A 19490-nucleotide genomic window follows, 5' to 3' on the forward strand; every position below is an offset into this window, starting at 1 on the left:
CACCTCCTACTGGAGAGTTTATCTAGCTGCATCACCTCCTGTAGAGTTGATCTAGCTACAGCACCTCCTACTGGAGAGTTGATCTAGCTACATAACCTCCTACTAGAGAGTTGATCTAGCTACATCACCTCCTACTGGAGAGTTGATCTAGCTACATCACCTCCTACTAGAGAGTTGATCTAGCTACAGCACCTCCTATTAGAGAGTTGATCTAGCTACATCACCTCCTACTAGAGAGTTGATATAGCTACATAACCTCCTAATAGAGAGTTGATCTAGCTATATCACCTCCTACTAGAGAGTTGATCTAGCTACAGCACCTCCTACTAAAGAGTTGATCTAGCTACAGCACCTCCTACTAGAGAGTTGATCTAGCTATATCACCTCCTACTAGAGAGTTGATCTAGCTACATCACCTCCTACTAGAGAGTTGATCTACCTACAGCACCTCCTACTAGAGAGTTGATCTAGCTACAGCACCTCCTACTAGAGTTTATCTGTCTACAGCACCTCCTTCTAGAGAGTTGATCTAGCTACAGCACCTCCTACTAGAGAGTTGATCTAGCTACAGAACCTCCTACTAGAGAGTTGATCTAGCTACAGCACCTCCTACTAGAGAGTTGATCTAGCTACATCACCACCTACTAGAGAGTTGATCTAGCTACATCACCTCCTGAAGAGTTGATCTGTCTACAGCACCTCCTACTGGAGAGTTGATCTGTCTACAGCACCTCCTACTGGAGAGTTGATCTAGCTACAGCACGTCCTACTGGAGAGTTGATCTAGCAACAGCACCTTCTACTGGAGAATTGATCTGTCTACAGCACCTCCTACTGGAGAGTTGATCTGTCTACAGCACCTCCTACTGGAGAGTTGATCTAGCTACAGCACCTCCTACTGGAGAGTTGATCTAGCTACATCACCTCCTACTAGAGAGTTGATCTAGCTACATCACCTCCTACTAGAGAGTTGATCTAGCTACATCACCTCCTACTAGAGAGTTGATCTAGCTATATCACCTCCTGGAGAGTTGATCTAGCTACAGCACCTCCTACTGGAGAGTTGATCTGTCTACAGCACCTCCTACTGGAGAGTTGATCTGTCTACAGCACCTCCTGCTGGAGAGTTGATCTAGCTACATCACCTCCTGGAGAGTTGATCTAGCAACAGCACCTTCTACTGGAGAATTGATCTGTCTACAGCACCTCCTACTGGAGAGTTGATCTGTCTACAGCACCTCCTACTGGAGAGTTGATCTAGCTACAGCACCTCCTACTGGGGAGTTGATCTAGCTACATCACCTCCTACTAGAGAGTTGATCTAGCTACATCACCTCCTACTAGAGAGTTGATCTAGCTACAGCACTTCCTACTGGAGAGTTGATCTAGCTATATCACCTCCTGGAGAGTTGATCTAGCTACAGCACCTCCTACTGGAGAGTTGATCTGTCTACAGCACCTCCTACTGGAGAGTTGATCTGTCTACAGCACCTCCTGCTGGAGAGTTGATCTAGCTACATCACCTCCTGGAGAGTTGATCTAGCAACAGCACCTTCTACTGGAGAATTGATCTGTCTACAGCACCTCCTACTGGAGAGTTGACCTGTCTACAGCACCTCCTACTGGAGAGTTGACCTGTCTACAGCACCTCCTACTGGAGAGTTGATCTGTCTACAGCACCTCATACTGGAGAGTTGATCGGTCTACAGCACCTCCTACTGGAGAGTTGATCTGTCTACAGCACCTCCTACTGGAGAGTTGATCTGTCTACAGCACCTCCTACTGGAGAGTTGATCTGTCTACAGCACCTCCTACTGGAGAGTTGATCTGTCTACAGCACCTCCTACTGGAGAGTTGATCTAGCTACATCACCTCCTACTAGAGAGTTGATCTAGCTACATAACCTCCTACTAGAGAGTTGATCTAGCTACATCACCTCCTACTAGTGAGTTGATCTAGCTACAGCACCTCCTACTAGAGAGTTGATCTACCTACAGCACCTCCTACTAGAGAGTTGATCTAGCTACAGCACCTCCTACTAGAGAGTTTATCTGTCTACAGCACCTCCTTCTAGAGCGTTGATCTAGCTACAGCACCTCCTACTAGAGAGTTGATCTAGCTATATCACCTCCTACTAGAGAGTTGATCTAGCTACAGCACCTCCTACTAGAGAGTTGATCTAGCTACAGCACCTCCTACTAGAGAGTTGATCTAGCTACATCACCTCCTACTAGAGAGTTGATCTAGCTACAGCACATCCTACTAGAGAGTTTATCTAGCTACATCACCTCCTGAAGAGTTAATCTGTCTACAGCACCTCCTACTGGAGAGTTGATCTGTCTACAGCACCTCCTACTGGAGAGTTGATCTGTCTACAGCACCTCCTACTGGAGAGTTGATCTAGCTACAGCACCTCCTACTGGAGAGTTGATCTAGCTACATCACCTCCTACTAGAGAGTTGATCTAGCTACAGCACTTCCTACTGGAGAGTTGATCTAGCTATATCACCTCCTGGAGAGTTGATCTAGCTACAGCACCTCCTACTGGAGAGTTGATCTGTCTACAGCACCTCCTACTGGAGAGTTGATCTGTCTACAGCACCTCCTGCTGGAGAGTTGATCTAGCTACATCACCTCCTGGAGAGTTGATCTAGCAACAGCACCTTCTACTGGAGAATTGATCTGTCTACAGCACCTCCTACTGGAGAGTTGACCTGTCTACAGCACCTCCTACTGGAGAGTTGACCTGTCTACAGCACCTCCTACTGGAGAGTTGATCTGTCTACAGCACCTCCTACTGGAGAGTTGATCTGTCTACAGCACCTCCTACTGGAGAGTTGATCTGTCTACAGCACCTCCTACTGGAGAGTTGATCTGTCTACAGCACCTCCTACTGGAGAGTTGATCTGTCTACAGCACCTCCTACTGGAGAGTTGATCTGTCTACAGCACCTCCTACTGGAGAGTTGATCTAGCTACATCACCTCCTACTAGAGAGTTGATCTAGCTACATAACCTCCTACTAGAGAGTTGATCTAGCTACATCACCTCCTACTAGTGAGTTGATCTAGCTACAGCACCTCCTACTAGAGAGTTGATCTACCTACAGCACCTCCTACTAGAGAGTTGATCTAGCTACAGCACCTCCTACTAGAGAGTTTATCTGTCTACAGCACCTCCTTCTAGAGCGTTGATCTAGCTACAGCACCTCCTACTAGAGAGTTGATCTAGCTATATCACCTCCTACTAGAGAGTTGATCTAGCTACAGCACCTCCTACTAGAGAGTTGATCTAGCTACAGCACCTCCTACTAGAGAGTTTATCTAGCTACATCACCTCCTACTAGAGAGTTGATCTAGCTACAGCACATCCTACTAGAGAGTTTATCTAGCTACATCACCTCCTGAAGAGTTGATCTGTCTACAGCACCTCCTACTGGAGAGTTGATCTGTCTACAGCACCTCCTACTGGAGGGTTGATCTGTCTACAGCACCTCCTACTGGAGAGTTGATCTAGCTACAGCACCTCCTACTGGAGAGTTGATCTGTCTACAGCACATCCTACTGGAGAGTTGATCTGTCTACAGCACCTCCTACTGGAGAGTTGATCTGTCTATAGCACCTCCTACTGGAGAGTTGATCTAGCTACATCACCTCCTACTAGAGAGTTGATCTAGCTATATAACCTCCTACTAGAGAGTTGATCTAGCTATATAACCTCCTACTAGAGAGTTGATCTAGCTACATCACCTCCGACTAGAGAGTTGATCTAGCTACAGCACCTCCTACTAGAGAGTTGATCTAGCTACATCACCACCTACTAGAGAGTTGATCTAGCTACATCACCTCCTGAAGAGTTGATCTGTCTACAGCACCTCCTACTGGAGAGTTGATCTGTCTACAGCACCTCCTACTGGAGAGTTGATCTAGCTACAGCACTTCCTACTGGAGAGTTGATCTGTCTACAGCACGTCCTACTGGAGAGTTGATCTAGCTACATCACCTCCTACTAGAGAGTTGATCTAGCTACATAACCTCCTACTGGAGAGTTGATCTAGCTACATCACCTCTTACTAGAGAGTTGATCTAGCTACATCACCTCCTACTAGTGAATTGATCTAGCTACATAACCTCCTACTAGAGTTGATCTAGCTACATAACCTCCTACTAGAGAGCTGATCTAGCTACATCACCTCCTACTAGAGAGTTCATCTAGCTACATCACCTCCTACTAGAGAGTTGATCTAGCTACATCACCTCCTACTAGAGAGTTGATCTAGCTACAGCACCTCCTACTAGAGAGTTGATCTAGCTACAGCACCTCCTACTATAGAGTTTATCTAGCTACATCACCTCCTACTAGAGAGTTGATCTAGCTACAGCACATCCTACTAGAGAGTTGATCTAGCTACATCACCTCCTACTAGAGAGTTGATCTAGCTACAGCACCTCCTACTAGAGAGTTGATCTAGCTACATCACCACCTACTAGAGAGTTGATCTAGCTACATCACCTCCTGAAGAGTTGATCTGTCTACAGCACCTCCTACTGGAGAGTTGATCTGTCTACAGCACCTCCTACTGGAGAGTTGATCTAGCTACAGCACTTCCTACTGGAGAGTTGATCTGTCTACAGAACCTCTTACTAGAGAGTTGATCTAGCTACATCACCTCCTACTAGTGAATTGATCTAGCTACATAACCTCCTACTAGAGTTGATCTAGCTACATAACCTCCTACTAGAGAGCTGATCTAGCTACATCACCTCCTACTAGAGAGTTCATCTAGCTACATCACCTCCTACTAGAGAGTTGATCTAGCTACATCACCTCCTACTAGAGAGTTGATCTAGCTACAGCACCTCCTACTAGAGAGTTGATCTAGCTACAGCACCTCCTACTATAGAGTTTATCTAGCTACATCACCTCCTACTAGAGAGTTGATCTAGCTACAGCACATCCTACTAGAGAGTTGATCTAGCTACATCACCTCCTACTAGAGAGTTGATCTAGCTACAGCACCTCCTACTAGAGAGTTGATCTAGCTACATCACCACCTACTAGAGAGTTGATCTAGCTACATCACCTCCTGAAGAGTTGATCTGTCTACAGCACCTCCTACTGGAGAGTTGATCTGTCTACAGCACCTCCTACTGGAGAGTTGATCTAGCTACAGCACTTCCTACTGGAGAGTTGATCTGTCTACAGAACCTCCTACTAGAGAGTTGATCTAGCTACAGCACATCCTACCAGAGAGTTGATCTAGCTACATCACCTCCTACTAGAGAGTTGATCTAGCTACAGCACCTCCTACTGGAGAGTTGATCTGTCTACAGCACCTCCTACTGGAGAGTTGATCTAGCTACAGCACCTCCTACTGGAGATTTGATCTGTCTACAGCACGTCCTACTGGAGAGTTGATCTGTCTACAGCACCTCCTACTGGAGAGTTGATCTGTCTACAGCACCTCCTACTGGAGAGTTGATCTGTCTACAGAACCTCCTACTGGAGAGTTGATCTAGCTACATCACCTCCTACTGGAGAGTTGATCTAGCTACAGCACCTCCTGGAGAGTTGATCTAGCTACAGCACCTCCTACTGGAAAGTTGATCTAGCTACATAACCTCCTACTAGAGAGTTGATCTAGCTACATAACCTCCTACTGGAGAGTTGATCTAGCTACATCACCACCTACTAGAGAGTTGATCTAGCTACAGCACCAGCTACCCTTCAGTCTCCCATCCAGGGTTTTAACCAAGCCCAGCCTGCTTAACTATGATGTTTATTGATGACTATTACCAATGTGCTATAGTGAGAATGATCGTTGAGATAGTGCCACTTAAAGACAAAATAGATTCACTGTTGGTATCGAAGTCATTCCAAAGAGAAGGTTTAACAAAGCAGATGAAATGTGACTATACTTTATCACTCATGTATCATCAAGGAGACTATTTAGGCCTATATTGCATTTTCAATGTCATCAACAGCTATTGTTTCAATTCAACACAGAAACACAACAAAGAATAGACAATACAACAGGCCTTGGGTTTCAAGCTGAGGTTCATTTCAAATGGAATGATATTTTGGGATATTGAATTGTGTTTGGTTGTCAGCACAACCGAATATTAGCATTTTAAAGATATTTATCTTCTTTGCCACTGACTTAGTTTGGCTTTAATTTCAGTTTGTCTTAGAATTCAGGAAACTGTCAATCCCACCTCCCTCAAACAAAAAAGTATGGAGCAAACTCCAAAACGACTCACCTTGTACATGTAGAGCAAGCCTGCCATCACACATTGGGAATCGGGGTTGTGGTCAATTACATTTCAATTCCAGTTCATTCAGAAAGTAAACCAAATTCCAATTCCAAATTTTCCTGGCTGAAAAGCATTTAAGAGAATTGGAATTTCAGTGTACTTGCTGAACTGACTTGACATTAAATGGAATGATCATTTTCAATCATTAGTGAAATGCACTACAGTATAGAGGACTTCATAGAGCTGAGACAATAAACCCAAAATGATTGACACCGACCAAACCGACAAGGGGGTATGAAAGATTCCAGGAACTCCCAGATGAAAAATGAAATTCCTGACAGAGGCCAGTTAGGGGGGGGTTAGGGGATGGGAGGGGAGGACTGTTTGGGGGAGTGGTTAGCAATGGAATGGTGGTGGGGGATGTGACTGTTATCAAAGGGCAACAGATGTTTTTGGTTTGGGTTTCTCCCTCTCTCCCCGGGGCCAGAACAGGCTCATCCTCGCCTCGCAGCACACCGGGCCAGGCTGTGCTGGGCGGGGCCAATGCTGTCATGAACAACAAACCCTAGGTGACCTGGAGCAAGGCCCGGTGGAAAGTGGTGACATTGAGGAGGACAGGAGTGGTGGGGCAGATGTATTTAGGGATGACATAAAGACTCAGACAGTAGACACTGTGTTGTTAGTGGTTTTAGTTTTTTTACAGAAGGATATACTCTTCTAGATTCCCACAGGTCAATCTAAATCAGAGATGACAGGGACTTTGACGGGGACCACAACACTGGCCTGTCTGACAGAGCCAGTCCCCTACAGCTGTAGCTTTGATTGGCTATAACATCAGGGAGTAGACCTTTGTCTCACATCATAACACAGCCTGGATAACCTTCTAAACAGGGTGGATAGAGATATATCAGAGATAACATTATAAGAATGCAGTGTTGACTGTAATACGATCTGCAGGAGAATATGAATGAACTTATAGGCAAAAGACAGACAGACAGACAGACATAGAGAGAGAGAGAGAGAAAGAGAGAGAGATAGAGATAGAGGGAGACAGAGAGAAACAGAGAGAGAGAGAGAACAAAAGAGAGAGAGAACAAAAGAGAGAGATAGAACGAAAGAGAGAGAGCGAAAGAGAGGGGACTTAGCTACAGAGGGGGGACTTATACCTTGGGTTTGTAGTTGGTGAGCATGGACATCTCAACGTTCTGTCCCCTGACAGGTTTGGGCTGTCTGGGGGCTGGGGGGCGAGAAGCCTTCTGGTTGTTACGACACAAACAGATGAAGAAGAAAAGGAGGGCGATGGACAGAGGGATGGCTATGCTCGGGACTAGGATGTACAGAATCTCCATGTTACTGCCCCCACGCTTCTCCTTATAATCTGGATGGGACACAGGCAATCCAAACACTGTAAATACACTGTCAATTGCCAACATAATGAACTCAGGTAGTACTGTCACTTATTGTTAAACAGACCATAACATAACGCATAACAACTACTGTGTCTATTTGATAGGTCGCAGCATTGACTCCCAATAATAACTTAGTGTTTATGAAGCCTTATAACCCAGCCTGGCACACTGCTAACACCCTCTCTCACTATAGAAAGTGGGGTCATTAGTGCTATATAAACCCTTAAACCCCCCTATATCTCACCACAGATAGGGTGTTATTAGTGCTTATAAACCCTTAAACCCCCTCTATATCTCACCACAGATAGGGTGTTATTAGTGCTTATAAACCCTTAAACCCCCTCTATATCTCACCACAGATAGGGTGTTATTAGTGCTTATAAACCCTTAAACCCCCTCTATATCTCACCATAGATAGGGTGTTATTAGTGCTTATAAACCCTTAAACCCCCCTATATCTCACCACAGATAGGGTGTCATTAGTGCTATATTAACTCTTAAACCCCCTCTATATCTCACCACAGATAGGGTGTCATTAGTGATATATAAACTCTTAAACCCCCTCTATATCTCACCACAGATAGGGTGTCATTAGTGCTATATAAACTCTTAAACCCCCTCTATATCTCACCACAGATAGGGTGTCATTAGTGCTATATAAACTCTTAAACCCCCTCTATATCTCACCACAAACAGGGATGTCACATAGTTCCAAGCGGACCCCCTCGTCCAGCGTGAAACACCATGGTCCCTCCTGCTTGTTGCCGGGGTTACGGCAGTAGGAGTGTCCTCCGCTGAGCTCGGGGTATTGTACCGCCAGGTAGGTGTGACTGTGAGGGTACTGAGAGTTCCAGGGCTGGCACTGACGACCTGACTTGGTCTTACTGACCGTCCCGCGGAAGTCTGAACCACTGCTGTTGAAACACTTGTGGTCTGGTCAAAGGGAGAAGAACATGAGAACATTGGAATGTATAAATGAGAGCGTTTTTACTTTATTGTTGATGGGCTTCACTGTGATATGCAGATCCATGTTAACATGAAAGTATACAGGTCTGCTTTTGTTAATGGACCCTATGGGTTCTGACAGAACCTCTCCAATAGAAAACGTTGAGGTAGACAGTAAAAATAAGTAAAAAGTATCTTCCTCTAGTTGATGGTGTGTGCTATGAAGATGTGTAATAGTCTTTCGGTGTATTTAGTATATCATTCCATATCCATCCGAATAATGCAAACTATTAGTTTGATAGAAACTGAATGTATTCAACTGAAATGTGTCTTCCACATTTAACCCAACCCCTCTGAATCAGAGAGATGCTGGGAAGGGGGGGGATAACTAGTCAGTTGTACAACTGAATGTATTAAACTGAAATGTGTCTTCCACATTTAACCCAACCCCTCTGAATCAGAGAGATGCTGGGAAGGGGGGGGATAACTAGTCAGTTGTACAACTGAATGTATTAAACTGAAATGTGTCTTCCACATTTAACCCAACCCCTCTGAATCAGAGAGATGCTGGGAAGGGGGGGGATAACTAGTCAGTTGTACAACTGAATGTATTAAACTGAAATGTGTCTTCCACATTTAACCCAACCCCTCTGAATCAGAGAGATGCTGGGAAGGGGGGGGATAACTAGTCAGTTGTACAACTGAATGTATTAAACTGAAATGTGTCTTCCACATTTAACCCAACCCCTCTGAATCAGAGAGATGCTGGGAAGGGGGGGGATAACTAGTCAGTTGTACAACTGAATGTATTAAACTGAAATGTGTCTTCCACATTTAACCCAACCCCTCTGAATCAGAGAGATGCTGGGAAGGGGGGGGATAACTAGTCAGTTGTACAACTGAATGTATTAAACTGAAATGTGTCTTCCACATTTAACCCAACCCCTCTGAATCAGAGAGATGCTGGGAAGGGGGGGGATAACTAGTCAGTTGTACAACTGAATGTATTAAACTGAAATGTGTCTTCCACATTTAACCCAACCCCTCTGAATCAGAGAGATGCTGGGAAGGGGGGGGATAACTAGTCAGTTGTACAACTGAATGTATTAAACTGAAATGTGTCTTCCACATTTAACCCAACCCCTCTGAATCAGAGATATGCGGGGGAGGGGGGTTGATACCCAGTCAGTTGTCCAACTGAATGTATTAAACTGAAATGTGTCTTCCCCATTTAACCCAACCCCTCTGAATCAGAGAAGTACGGGGGGGCTTTCTTAATCGACATCCACGTCTTCAGCGGCTGGGAGCAAAACAACAGATTTTTCCCTTGTCAGCTCAGGGATTCGATCCAGCAACCTTTCGGTTACTGGCCCAACGCTCTAACCACCTGCTGCCCAACCCAAAGTCTATCTGCAATATTAAAGCTGATCTACCAAAATAAATCAATAAAACTAAATTATAATTCTTACTCTTGTTGAAGGGCTCGACCATGGGGATCCCTATCCTCATGCAGTTGGCAGCCTCTGGGCTGGTGTGTCCCGCCAAGTCCTCACAGTTAGGTAGTTTCAGTCTCTTCAGGATGATGGGGTTGGAACGGGCGATGATGTACTCGGTCTTACACAGGTCATTCTCTAGGATCTCACACTCGTCCTTACACAGAGAGGACAGGAGGAGAGGATAGACTTGAGGGTCAAACAAACAATAAAAGCAACATAACATTTTAATAAGAGGACCACAATGGAAATAAGTCCCAGACTGTATTGTGTGTTATCCTCCATGATTTAACAATGGAAATAAGTCCCAGACTGTATTGTGTGTTATCCTCCATGATTTAACAATGGAAATAAGTCCCAGACTGTATTGTCTGTTATCCTCCATGATTTAACAATGGAAATAAGTCCCAGACTGTATTGTGTGTTATCCTCCATGATTTAACAATGGAAATAAGTCCCAGACTGTATTGTGTGTTCTCCTCCATGATTTAACAATGGAAATAAGTCCCAGACTGTATTGTGTGTTCTCCTCCATGATTTAACAATGGAAATAAGTCCCAGACTGTATTGTGTGTTCTCCTCCATGATTTAACAATGTAAATAAGTCCCAAACTGTATTGTGTGTTCTCCTCCATGATTTAACAATGGAAATAAGTCCCAGACTGTATTGTGTGTTCTCCTCCATGATTTAACAATGGAAATAAGTCCCAGACTGTATTGTGTGTTCTCCTCCATGATTTAACAATGGAAATAAGTCCCAGACTGTATTGTGTGTTATCCTCCATGATTTAACAATGGATGTAAGTCCCAGACTGTATTGTGTGTTATCCTCCATGATTTAACAATGGAAATAAGTCCCAGACTGTATTGTGTGTTCTCCTCCATGATTTAACAATGGAAATAAGTCCCAGACTGTATTGTGTGTTCTCCTCCATGATTTAACAATGGAAATAAGTCCCAGACTGAATTGTGTGTTATCCTCCATGATTTAACAATGGAAATAAGTCCCAGACTGTATTGTGTGTTATCCTCCATGATTTAACAATGGAAATAAGTCCCAGACTGTATTGTGTGTTATCCTCCATGATTTAACAATGGAAATAAGTCCCAGACTGTATTGTGTGTTATCATCCATGATTTAACAATGGAAATAAGTCCCAGACTGTATTGTGTGTTATCCTCCATGATTTAACAATGGAAATAAGTCCCAGACTGTATTGTGTGTTATCCTCCATGATTTAACAATGGAAATAAGTCCCAGACTGTATTGTGTGTTCTCCTCCATGATTTAACAATGGAAATAAGTCCCAGACTGTATTGTGTGTTATCCTCCATGATTTAACAATGGAAATACGTCCCAGACTGTATTGTGTGTTATCCTCCATGATTTAACAATGGAAATAAGTCCCAGACGGTATTGTGTGTTATCCTCCATGATTTAACAATGGAAATAAGTCCCAGACTGTATTGTGTGTTCTCCTCCATGATTTAACAATGGATATAAGTCCCAGACTGTATTGTGTGTTATCCTCCATGATTTAACAATGGAAATAAGTCCCAGACTGTATTGTGTGTTCTCCTCCATGATTTAACAATGGAAATAAGTCCCAGACTGTATTGTGTGTTCTCCTCCATGATTTAACAATGGAAATAAGTCCCAGACTGTATTGTGTGTTCTCCTCCATGATTTAACAATGGAAATAAGTCCCAGACTGTATTGTGTGTTCTCCTCCATGATTTAACAATGGAAATAAGTCCCAGACTGTATTGTGTGTTCTCCTCCATGATTTAACAATGGAAATAAGTCCCAGACTGTATTGTATGTTATCCTCCATGATTTAACAATGGAAATAAGTCCCAGACTGTATTGTGTGTTATCCTCCATGATTTAATAATGGAAATAAGTCCCAGACTGTATTGTGTGTTATCCTCCATGATTTAACAATGGAAATAAGTCCCAGACTGTATTGTGTGTTCTCCTCCATGATTTAACAATGGAAATAAGTCCCAGACTGAATTGTGTGTTATCCTCCATGATTTAACAATGGAAATAAGTTCCAGACTGTATTGTGTGTTATCCTCCATGATTTAACAATGGAAATAAGTCCCAGACTGTATTGTGTGTTATCCTCCATGATTTAACAGTGGAAATAAGTCCCAGACTGTATTGTGTGTTATCCTCCATGATTTAACAATGGAAATAAGTCCCAGACTGTATTGTGTGTTATCCTCCATGATTTAACAATGGAAATAAGTCCCAGACTGAATTGTGTGTTATCCTCCATGATTTAACAATGGAAATAAGTCCCAGACTGTATTGTGTGTTATCCTCCATGATTTAACAATGGAAATAAGTCCCAGACTGTATTGTGTGTTCTCCTCCATGATTTAACAATGGAAATAAGTCCCAGACTGTATTGTGTGTTATCCTCCATGATTTAACAATGGAAATAAGTCCCAGACTGTATTGTGTGTTATCCTCCATGATTTAACAATGGAAATAAGTCCCAGACTGTATTGTGTGTTATCATCCCTGATTTAACAATGGAAATAAGTCCCAGACTGTATTGTGTGTTATCCTCCATGATTTAACAATGGAAATAAGTCCCAGACTGTATTGTGTGTTATCCTCCATGATTTAACAATGGAAATAAGTCCCAGACTGTATTGTGTGTTCTCCTCCATGATTTAACAATGGAAATAAGTCCCAGACTGTATTGTGTGTTATCCTCCATGATTTAACAATGGAAATAAGTCCCAGACTGTATTGTGTGTTCTCCTCCATGATTTAACAATGGATGTAAGTCCCAGACTGTATTGTGTGTTATCCTCCATGATTTAACAATGGAAATAAGTCCCAGACTGTATTGTGTGTTCTCCTCCATGATTTAACAATGGAAATAAGTCCCAGACTGTATTGTGTGTTCTCCTCCATGATTTTACTCATGTGTATGTTTCTTTTTCAAGTTTTATGTGTGCTGTTTATAAAAATGGTTGAATGAATAAACGTAACTAAAACTAAACAACACGTTAGCCTACCCCAGAAGGCGACTACTACTATTAAACTAGGGCCATTTCACACCAAATCGATTGACGAGCAAGCCTGAACAGATCTAGCTTTAACTGTCACCAGTCAGGGGCTGTGTCTGAAATGGCTCCATATTCGCTAAATAGTGCACTACTTTGACCAGGAACAATAATTCCCTAACCAGAAACCGTGGATTGATGGCAGCATTCGTGTGAAACTGAAAGCGCGAACCACTGCTTTTAATCAGGGCAAGGTGTCTGGTAACATGACCGAATACAAACAGTGCAGCTATTCCCTCCGCAAGGCTATCAAACAAGCTAAGCGCCAGTACAGAGACAAAGTAGAATCTCAATTCAACGGCTCAGACACAAGAGGCATGTGGCAGGGTCTACAGTCAATCACGGACTACAGGAAGAAACCCAGCCCAGTCACGGACCAGGATGTCTTGCTCCCAGGCAGACTAAATAACTTTTTTGCCCGCTTTGAGGACAATACAGTGCCACTGACACGGCTTGCAACGAAAACATGCGGTCTCTCCTTCACTGCAGCCGAGGTGAGTAAGACATTTAAACGTGTTAACCCTCGCAAGGCTGCAGTTCCAGATGGCATCCCCAGCCGCGCCCTCAGAGCATGCGCAGACCAGGTGTTTACGGACATATTCAATCAATCCCTATACCAGTCTGCTGTTCCCACATGCTTCAAGAGGGCCACCATTGTTCCTGTTCCCAAGAAAGCTAAGGTAACTGAGCTAAATGACTACCGCCCCGTAGCACTCACATCCGTCATCATGAAGTGCTTTGAGAGACTAGTCAAGGACCATATCACCTCCACCCTACCTGACACCCTAGACCCACTCCAATTTGCTTACCGCCCAAATAGGTCCACAGACGATGCAATCTCAACCACACTGCACACTGCCCTAACCCATCTGGACAAGAGGAATACCTATGTGAGAATGCTGTTCATCGACTACAGCTCGGCATTCAACACCATAGTACCCTCCAAGCTCGTCATCAAGCTCGAGACCCTGGGTCTCGACCCCGCCCTGTGCAACTGGGTACTGGACTTCCTGACGGGCCGCTCCCAGGTGGTGAGGGTAGGCAACAACATCTCCTCCCCGCTGATCCTCAACACTGGGGCCCCACAAGGTTGCGTTCTGAGCCCTCTCCTGTACTCCCTGTTCACCCACGACTGCGTGGCCACGCACGCCTCCAACTCAATCATCAAGTTTGCGGACGACACAACAGTGGTAGGCTTGATTACCAACAACGATGAGACGGCCTACAGGGAGGAGGTGAGGGCCCTCGGAGTGTGGTGTCAGGAAAACAACCTCACACTCAACGTCAACAAAACTAAGGAGATGATTGTGGACTTCAGGAAACAGCAGAGGGAACACCCCCCTATCCACATCGATGGAACAGTAGTGGAGAGGGTAGCAAGTTTTAAGTTCCTCGGCATACACATCACAGACAAACTGAATTGGTCCACTCACACAGACAGCATCGTGAAGAAGGCGCAGCAGCGCCTCTTCAACCTCAGGAGGCTGAAGAAATTCGGCTTGTCACCAAAAGCACTCACAAACTTCTACAGATGCACAATCGAGAGCATCCTGGCGGGCTGTATCACCGCCTGGTATGGCAACTGCACCGCCCTCAACCGTAAGGCTCTCCAGAGGGTAGTGAGGTCTGCACAACGCATCACCGGGGGCAAACTACCTGCCCTCCAGGACACCTACACCACCCGATGTCACAGGAAGGCCATAAAGATCATCAAGGACATCAACCACCCGAGCCACTGCCTGTTCACCCCGCTATCATCCAGAAGGCGAGGTCAGTACAGGTGCATCAAAGCTGGGACCGAGAGACTGAAAAACAGCTTCTATCTCAAGGCCATCAGACTGTTAAACAGCCACCACTAACACTGAGTGGCTGCTGCCAACACACTGACACTGACTCAACTCCAGCCACTTTAATAATGGGAATTGATGGGAAATTATGTAAATATATCACTAGCCACTTTAAACAATGCTACCTTATATAAATGTTACTTACCCTACATTATTCATCTCATATGCATACGTATATACTGTACTCTATATCATCGACGGTATCCTTATGTAATACATGTATCACTAGCCACTTTATACTATACTATGCCACTTTGTTTACATACTCATCTCATTTGTACATACTGTACCCGATACCATCTACTGTATCTTGCCTATGCTGCTCTGTACCATCACTCATTCATATATCCTTATGTAAATATTCTTTATCCCCTTACACTGTGTACAAGACAGTAGTTTTGGAATTGTTAGTTAGATTACTTGTTATTACTGCATTGTCGGAACTAGAAGCACAAGCATTTCGCTACACTCGCATTAACATCTGCTAACCATGTGTATGTGACAAATAAAATTTGATTTGATTTGATTTGAATAAGGAATAGGGTCCCATTTCAGCCACAGTCAGTGTTTAATGCTACAAGACTAGTAGGTGCAGTTATAGTCGTAGTTGTGAAGCATGTCATCATACCTTACACAGGTCCCTGGGCTTGTCTGTCCCAGAGCTGCGGTCACATGTAGGGAAGGCAAAGTGGCACAGAGACGGGATGGCGAACAGGGAGCAGCGGTCCGACAGGTGGTTGGACGTTCCGATCATGGTGAAGGCGGCTGGGTGGGGAAAGTGGGAATGTGAATATATGTATCAGATCATGTGTGTTCCATACTGTGTAGATCATGTGTGTTCCATACTGTGTAGATCATGTGTGTTCCATACTGTGTAGATCATGTGTGTTCCATACTGTGTAGATCATGTGTGTTCCATACTGTGTAGGTTATGTGTGTTCCATACTGTGTAGATCATGTGTGTTCCATACTGTGTAGATCATGTGTGTTCCATACTGTGTAGGTTATGTGTGTTCCATACTGTGTAGATCATGTGTGTTCCATACTGTGTAGATCATGTGTGTTCCATACTGTGTAGGTTATGTGTGTTCCATACTGTGTAGATCATGTGTGTTCCATACTGTGTAGATCATGTGTGTTCCATACTGTGTAGGTTATGTGTGTTCCATACTGTGTAGATCATGTGTGTTCCATACTGTGTAGATCATGTGTGTTCCATACTGTGTAGATCATGTGTGTTCCATACTGTGTAGATCATGTGTGTTCCATACTGTGTAGATCATGTGTGTTCCATACTGTGTAGATCATGTGTGTTCCATACTGTGTAGATCATGTGTGTTCCATACTGTGTAGATCATGTGTGTTCCATACTGTGTAGATCATGTGTGTTCCATACTGTGTAGATCATGTGTGTTCCATACTGTGTAGGTTATGTGTGTTCCATACTGTGTAGATCATGTGTGTTCCATACTGTGTAGATCATGTGTGTTCCATACTGTGTGTTCCATACTGTGTGTTCCATACTGTGTAGATCATGTGTGTTCCATACTGTGTAGGTTATGTGTGTTCCATACTGTGTAGATCATGTGTGTTCCATACTGTGTAGATCATGTGTGTTCCATACTGTGTAGATCATGTGTGTTCCATACTGTGTAGATCATGTGTGTTCCATACTGTGTAGATCATGTGTGTTCCATACTGTGTAGATCATGTGTGTTCCATACTGTGTAGATCATGTGTGTTCCATACTGTGTAGGTTATGTGTGTTCCATACTGTGTAGATCATGTGTGTTCCATACTGTGTAGATCATGTGTGTTCCATACTGTGTGTTCCATACTGTGTAGGTTATGTGTGTTCCATACTGTGTAGATCATGTGTGTTCCATACTGTGTGTTCCATACTGTGTAGGTTATGTGTGTTCCATACTGTGTAGATCATGTGTGTTCCATACTGTGTAGGTTATGTGTGTTCCATACTGTGTAGATCATGTGTGTTCCATACTGTGTGTTCCATACTGTGTAGATCATGTGTGTTCCATACTGTGTGTTCCATACTGTGTAGGTTATGTGTGTTCCATACTGTGTAGATCATGTGTGTTCCATACTGTGTAGGTTATGTGTGTTCCATACTGTGTAGATCATGTGTGTTCCATACTGTGTAGGTTATGTGTGTTCCATACTGTGTAGATCATGTGTGTTCCATACTGTGTAGATCATGTGTGTTCCATACTGTGTAGGTTATGTGTGTTCCATATTGTGTAGATCATGTGTGTTCCATACTGTGTGTTCCATACTGTGTAGGTCATGTGTGTTCCATACTGTGTAGGTTATGTGTGTTCCATACTGTGTAGGTCATGTGTGTTCCATACTGTGTGTTCCATACTGTGTAGATCATGTGTGTTCCATACTGTGTAGATCATGTGTGTTCCATACTGTGTAGGTTATGTGTGTTCCATACTGTGTAGGTCATGTGTGTTCCATACTGTGTAGATCATGTGTGTTCCATACTGTGTAGATCATGTGTGTTCCATACTGTGTGTTCCATACTGTGTAGGTCATGTGTGTTCCATACTGTGTGTTCCATACTGTGTAGGTTATGTGTGTTCCATACTGTGTAGGTCATGTGTGTTCCATACTGTGTAGATCATGTGTGCTCCATACTGTGTAGATCATGTGTGTTCCATACTGTGTAGGTCATGTGTGTTCCATACTGTGTAGATCATGTGTGTTCCATACTGTGTAGATCATGTGTGTTCCATACTGTGTGTTCCATACTGTGTAGGTTATGTGTGTTCCATACTGTGTAGGTCATGTGTGTTCCATACTGTGTAGATCATGTGTGTTCCATACTGTGTAGATCATGTGTGTTCCATACTGTGTGTTCCATACTGCGTAGGTCATGTGTGTTCCATACTGTGTAGATCATGTGTGTTCCATACTGTGTAGATCATGTGTGTTCCATACTGTGTGTTCCATACTGTGTAGGTTATGTGTGTTCCATACTGTGTGTTCCATACTGTGTAGGTTATGTGTGTTCCATACTGTGTGTTCCATACTGTGTAGGTTATGTGTGTTCCATACTGTGTAGATCATGTGTGTTCCATACTGTGTAGGTTATGTGTGTTCCATACTGTGTAGGTTATGTGTGTTCCATACTGTGTAGATCATGTGTGTTCCATACTGTGTGTTCCATACTGTGTAGATCATGTGTGTTCCATACTGTGTAGATCATGTGTGTTCCATACTGTGTAGATCATGTGTGTTCCATACTGTGTGTTCCATACTGTGTAGGTCATGTGTGTTCCATACTGTGTGTTCCATACTGTGTGTTCCATAAGGTGTAGATCATGTGTGTTCCATACTGTGTAGATCATGTGTGTTCCATACTGTGTAGGTCATGTGTGTTCCATACTGTGTGTTCCATACTGTGTGTTCCATACTGTGTGTTCCATACTGTGTAGATCATGTGTGTTCCATACTGTGTAGGTTATGTGTGTTCCATACTGTGTAGATCATGTGTGTTCCATACTGTGTAGATCATGTGTGTTCCATACTGTGTGTTCCATACTGTGTGTTCCATACTGTGTAGGTTATGTGTGTTCCATACTGTGTAGATCATGTGTGTTCCATACTGTGTAGGTTATGTGTGTTCCATACTGTGTAGATCATGTGTGTTCCATACTGTGTAGGTCATGTGTGTTCCATACTGTGTAGGTTATGTGTGTTCCATACTGTGTGTTCCATACTGTGTAGGTTATGTGTGTTCCATACTGTGTGTTCCATACTGTGTAGGTTATGTGTGTTCCATACTGTGTAGATCATGTGTGTTCCATACTGTGTAGGTTATGTGTGTTCCATACTGTGTAGGTTATGTGTGTTCCATACTGTGTAGATCATGTGTGTTCCATACTGTGTAGGTTATGTGTGTTCCATACTGTGTAGATCATGTGTGTTCCATACTGTGTGTTCCATACTGTGTAGGTCATGTGTGTTCCATACTGTGTGTTCCATACTGTGTGTTCCATACTGTGTAGATCATGTGTGTTCCATACTGTGTGTTCCATACTGTGTGTTCCATACTGTGTAGGTCATGTGTGTTCCATACTGTGTGTTCCATACTGTGTGTTCCATACTGTGTGTTCCATGCTGTGTGTTCCATACTGTGTGTTCCATACTGTGTGTTCCATACTGTGTGTTCCATACTGTGTAGGTCATGTGTGTTCCATACTGTGTGTTCCATACTGTTTGTTCCATACTGTGTGTTCCATACTGTGTAGGTCATGTGTGTTCCATACTGTGTGTTCCATACTGTGTGTTCCATACTGTGTAGATCATGTGTGTTCCATACTGTGTGTTCCATACTGTGTGTTCCATACTGTGTAGGTCATGTGTGTTCCATACTGTGTGTTCCATACTGTGTGTTCCATACTGTGTGTTCCATGCTGTGTGTTCCATAC

The 19490-nt window shown here is 43.6% G+C and overlaps 1 protein-coding gene across 1 annotated transcript in view; it reads right to left on the bottom strand.

Annotated features, from left to right (window-relative positions):
• Positions 1-19490, bottom strand: part of ror1 (receptor tyrosine kinase-like orphan receptor 1) — a 288092-nt gene that overhangs the window by 21976 nt on the left and 246626 nt on the right. The window contains exons 6-9 of the mRNA XM_036978628.2: positions 15662-15798; positions 10076-10256; positions 8349-8594; positions 7419-7630 (exon numbers count right to left, since the gene is read on the bottom strand). Of these exons, the coding sequence (XP_036834523.2) occupies positions 7419-7630; positions 8349-8594; positions 10076-10256; positions 15662-15798 (776 nt within the window). The remainder of the gene's footprint in view (positions 1-7418; positions 7631-8348; positions 8595-10075; positions 10257-15661; positions 15799-19490) is intronic.

Source organism: Oncorhynchus mykiss, chromosome 5 (assembly GCF_057628025.1).
Source record: "Oncorhynchus mykiss isolate SJ-2025 chromosome 5, ASM5762802v1, whole genome shotgun sequence".
In the NCBI taxonomy this organism is placed as follows: domain Eukaryota; kingdom Metazoa; phylum Chordata; class Actinopteri; order Salmoniformes; family Salmonidae; genus Oncorhynchus; species Oncorhynchus mykiss.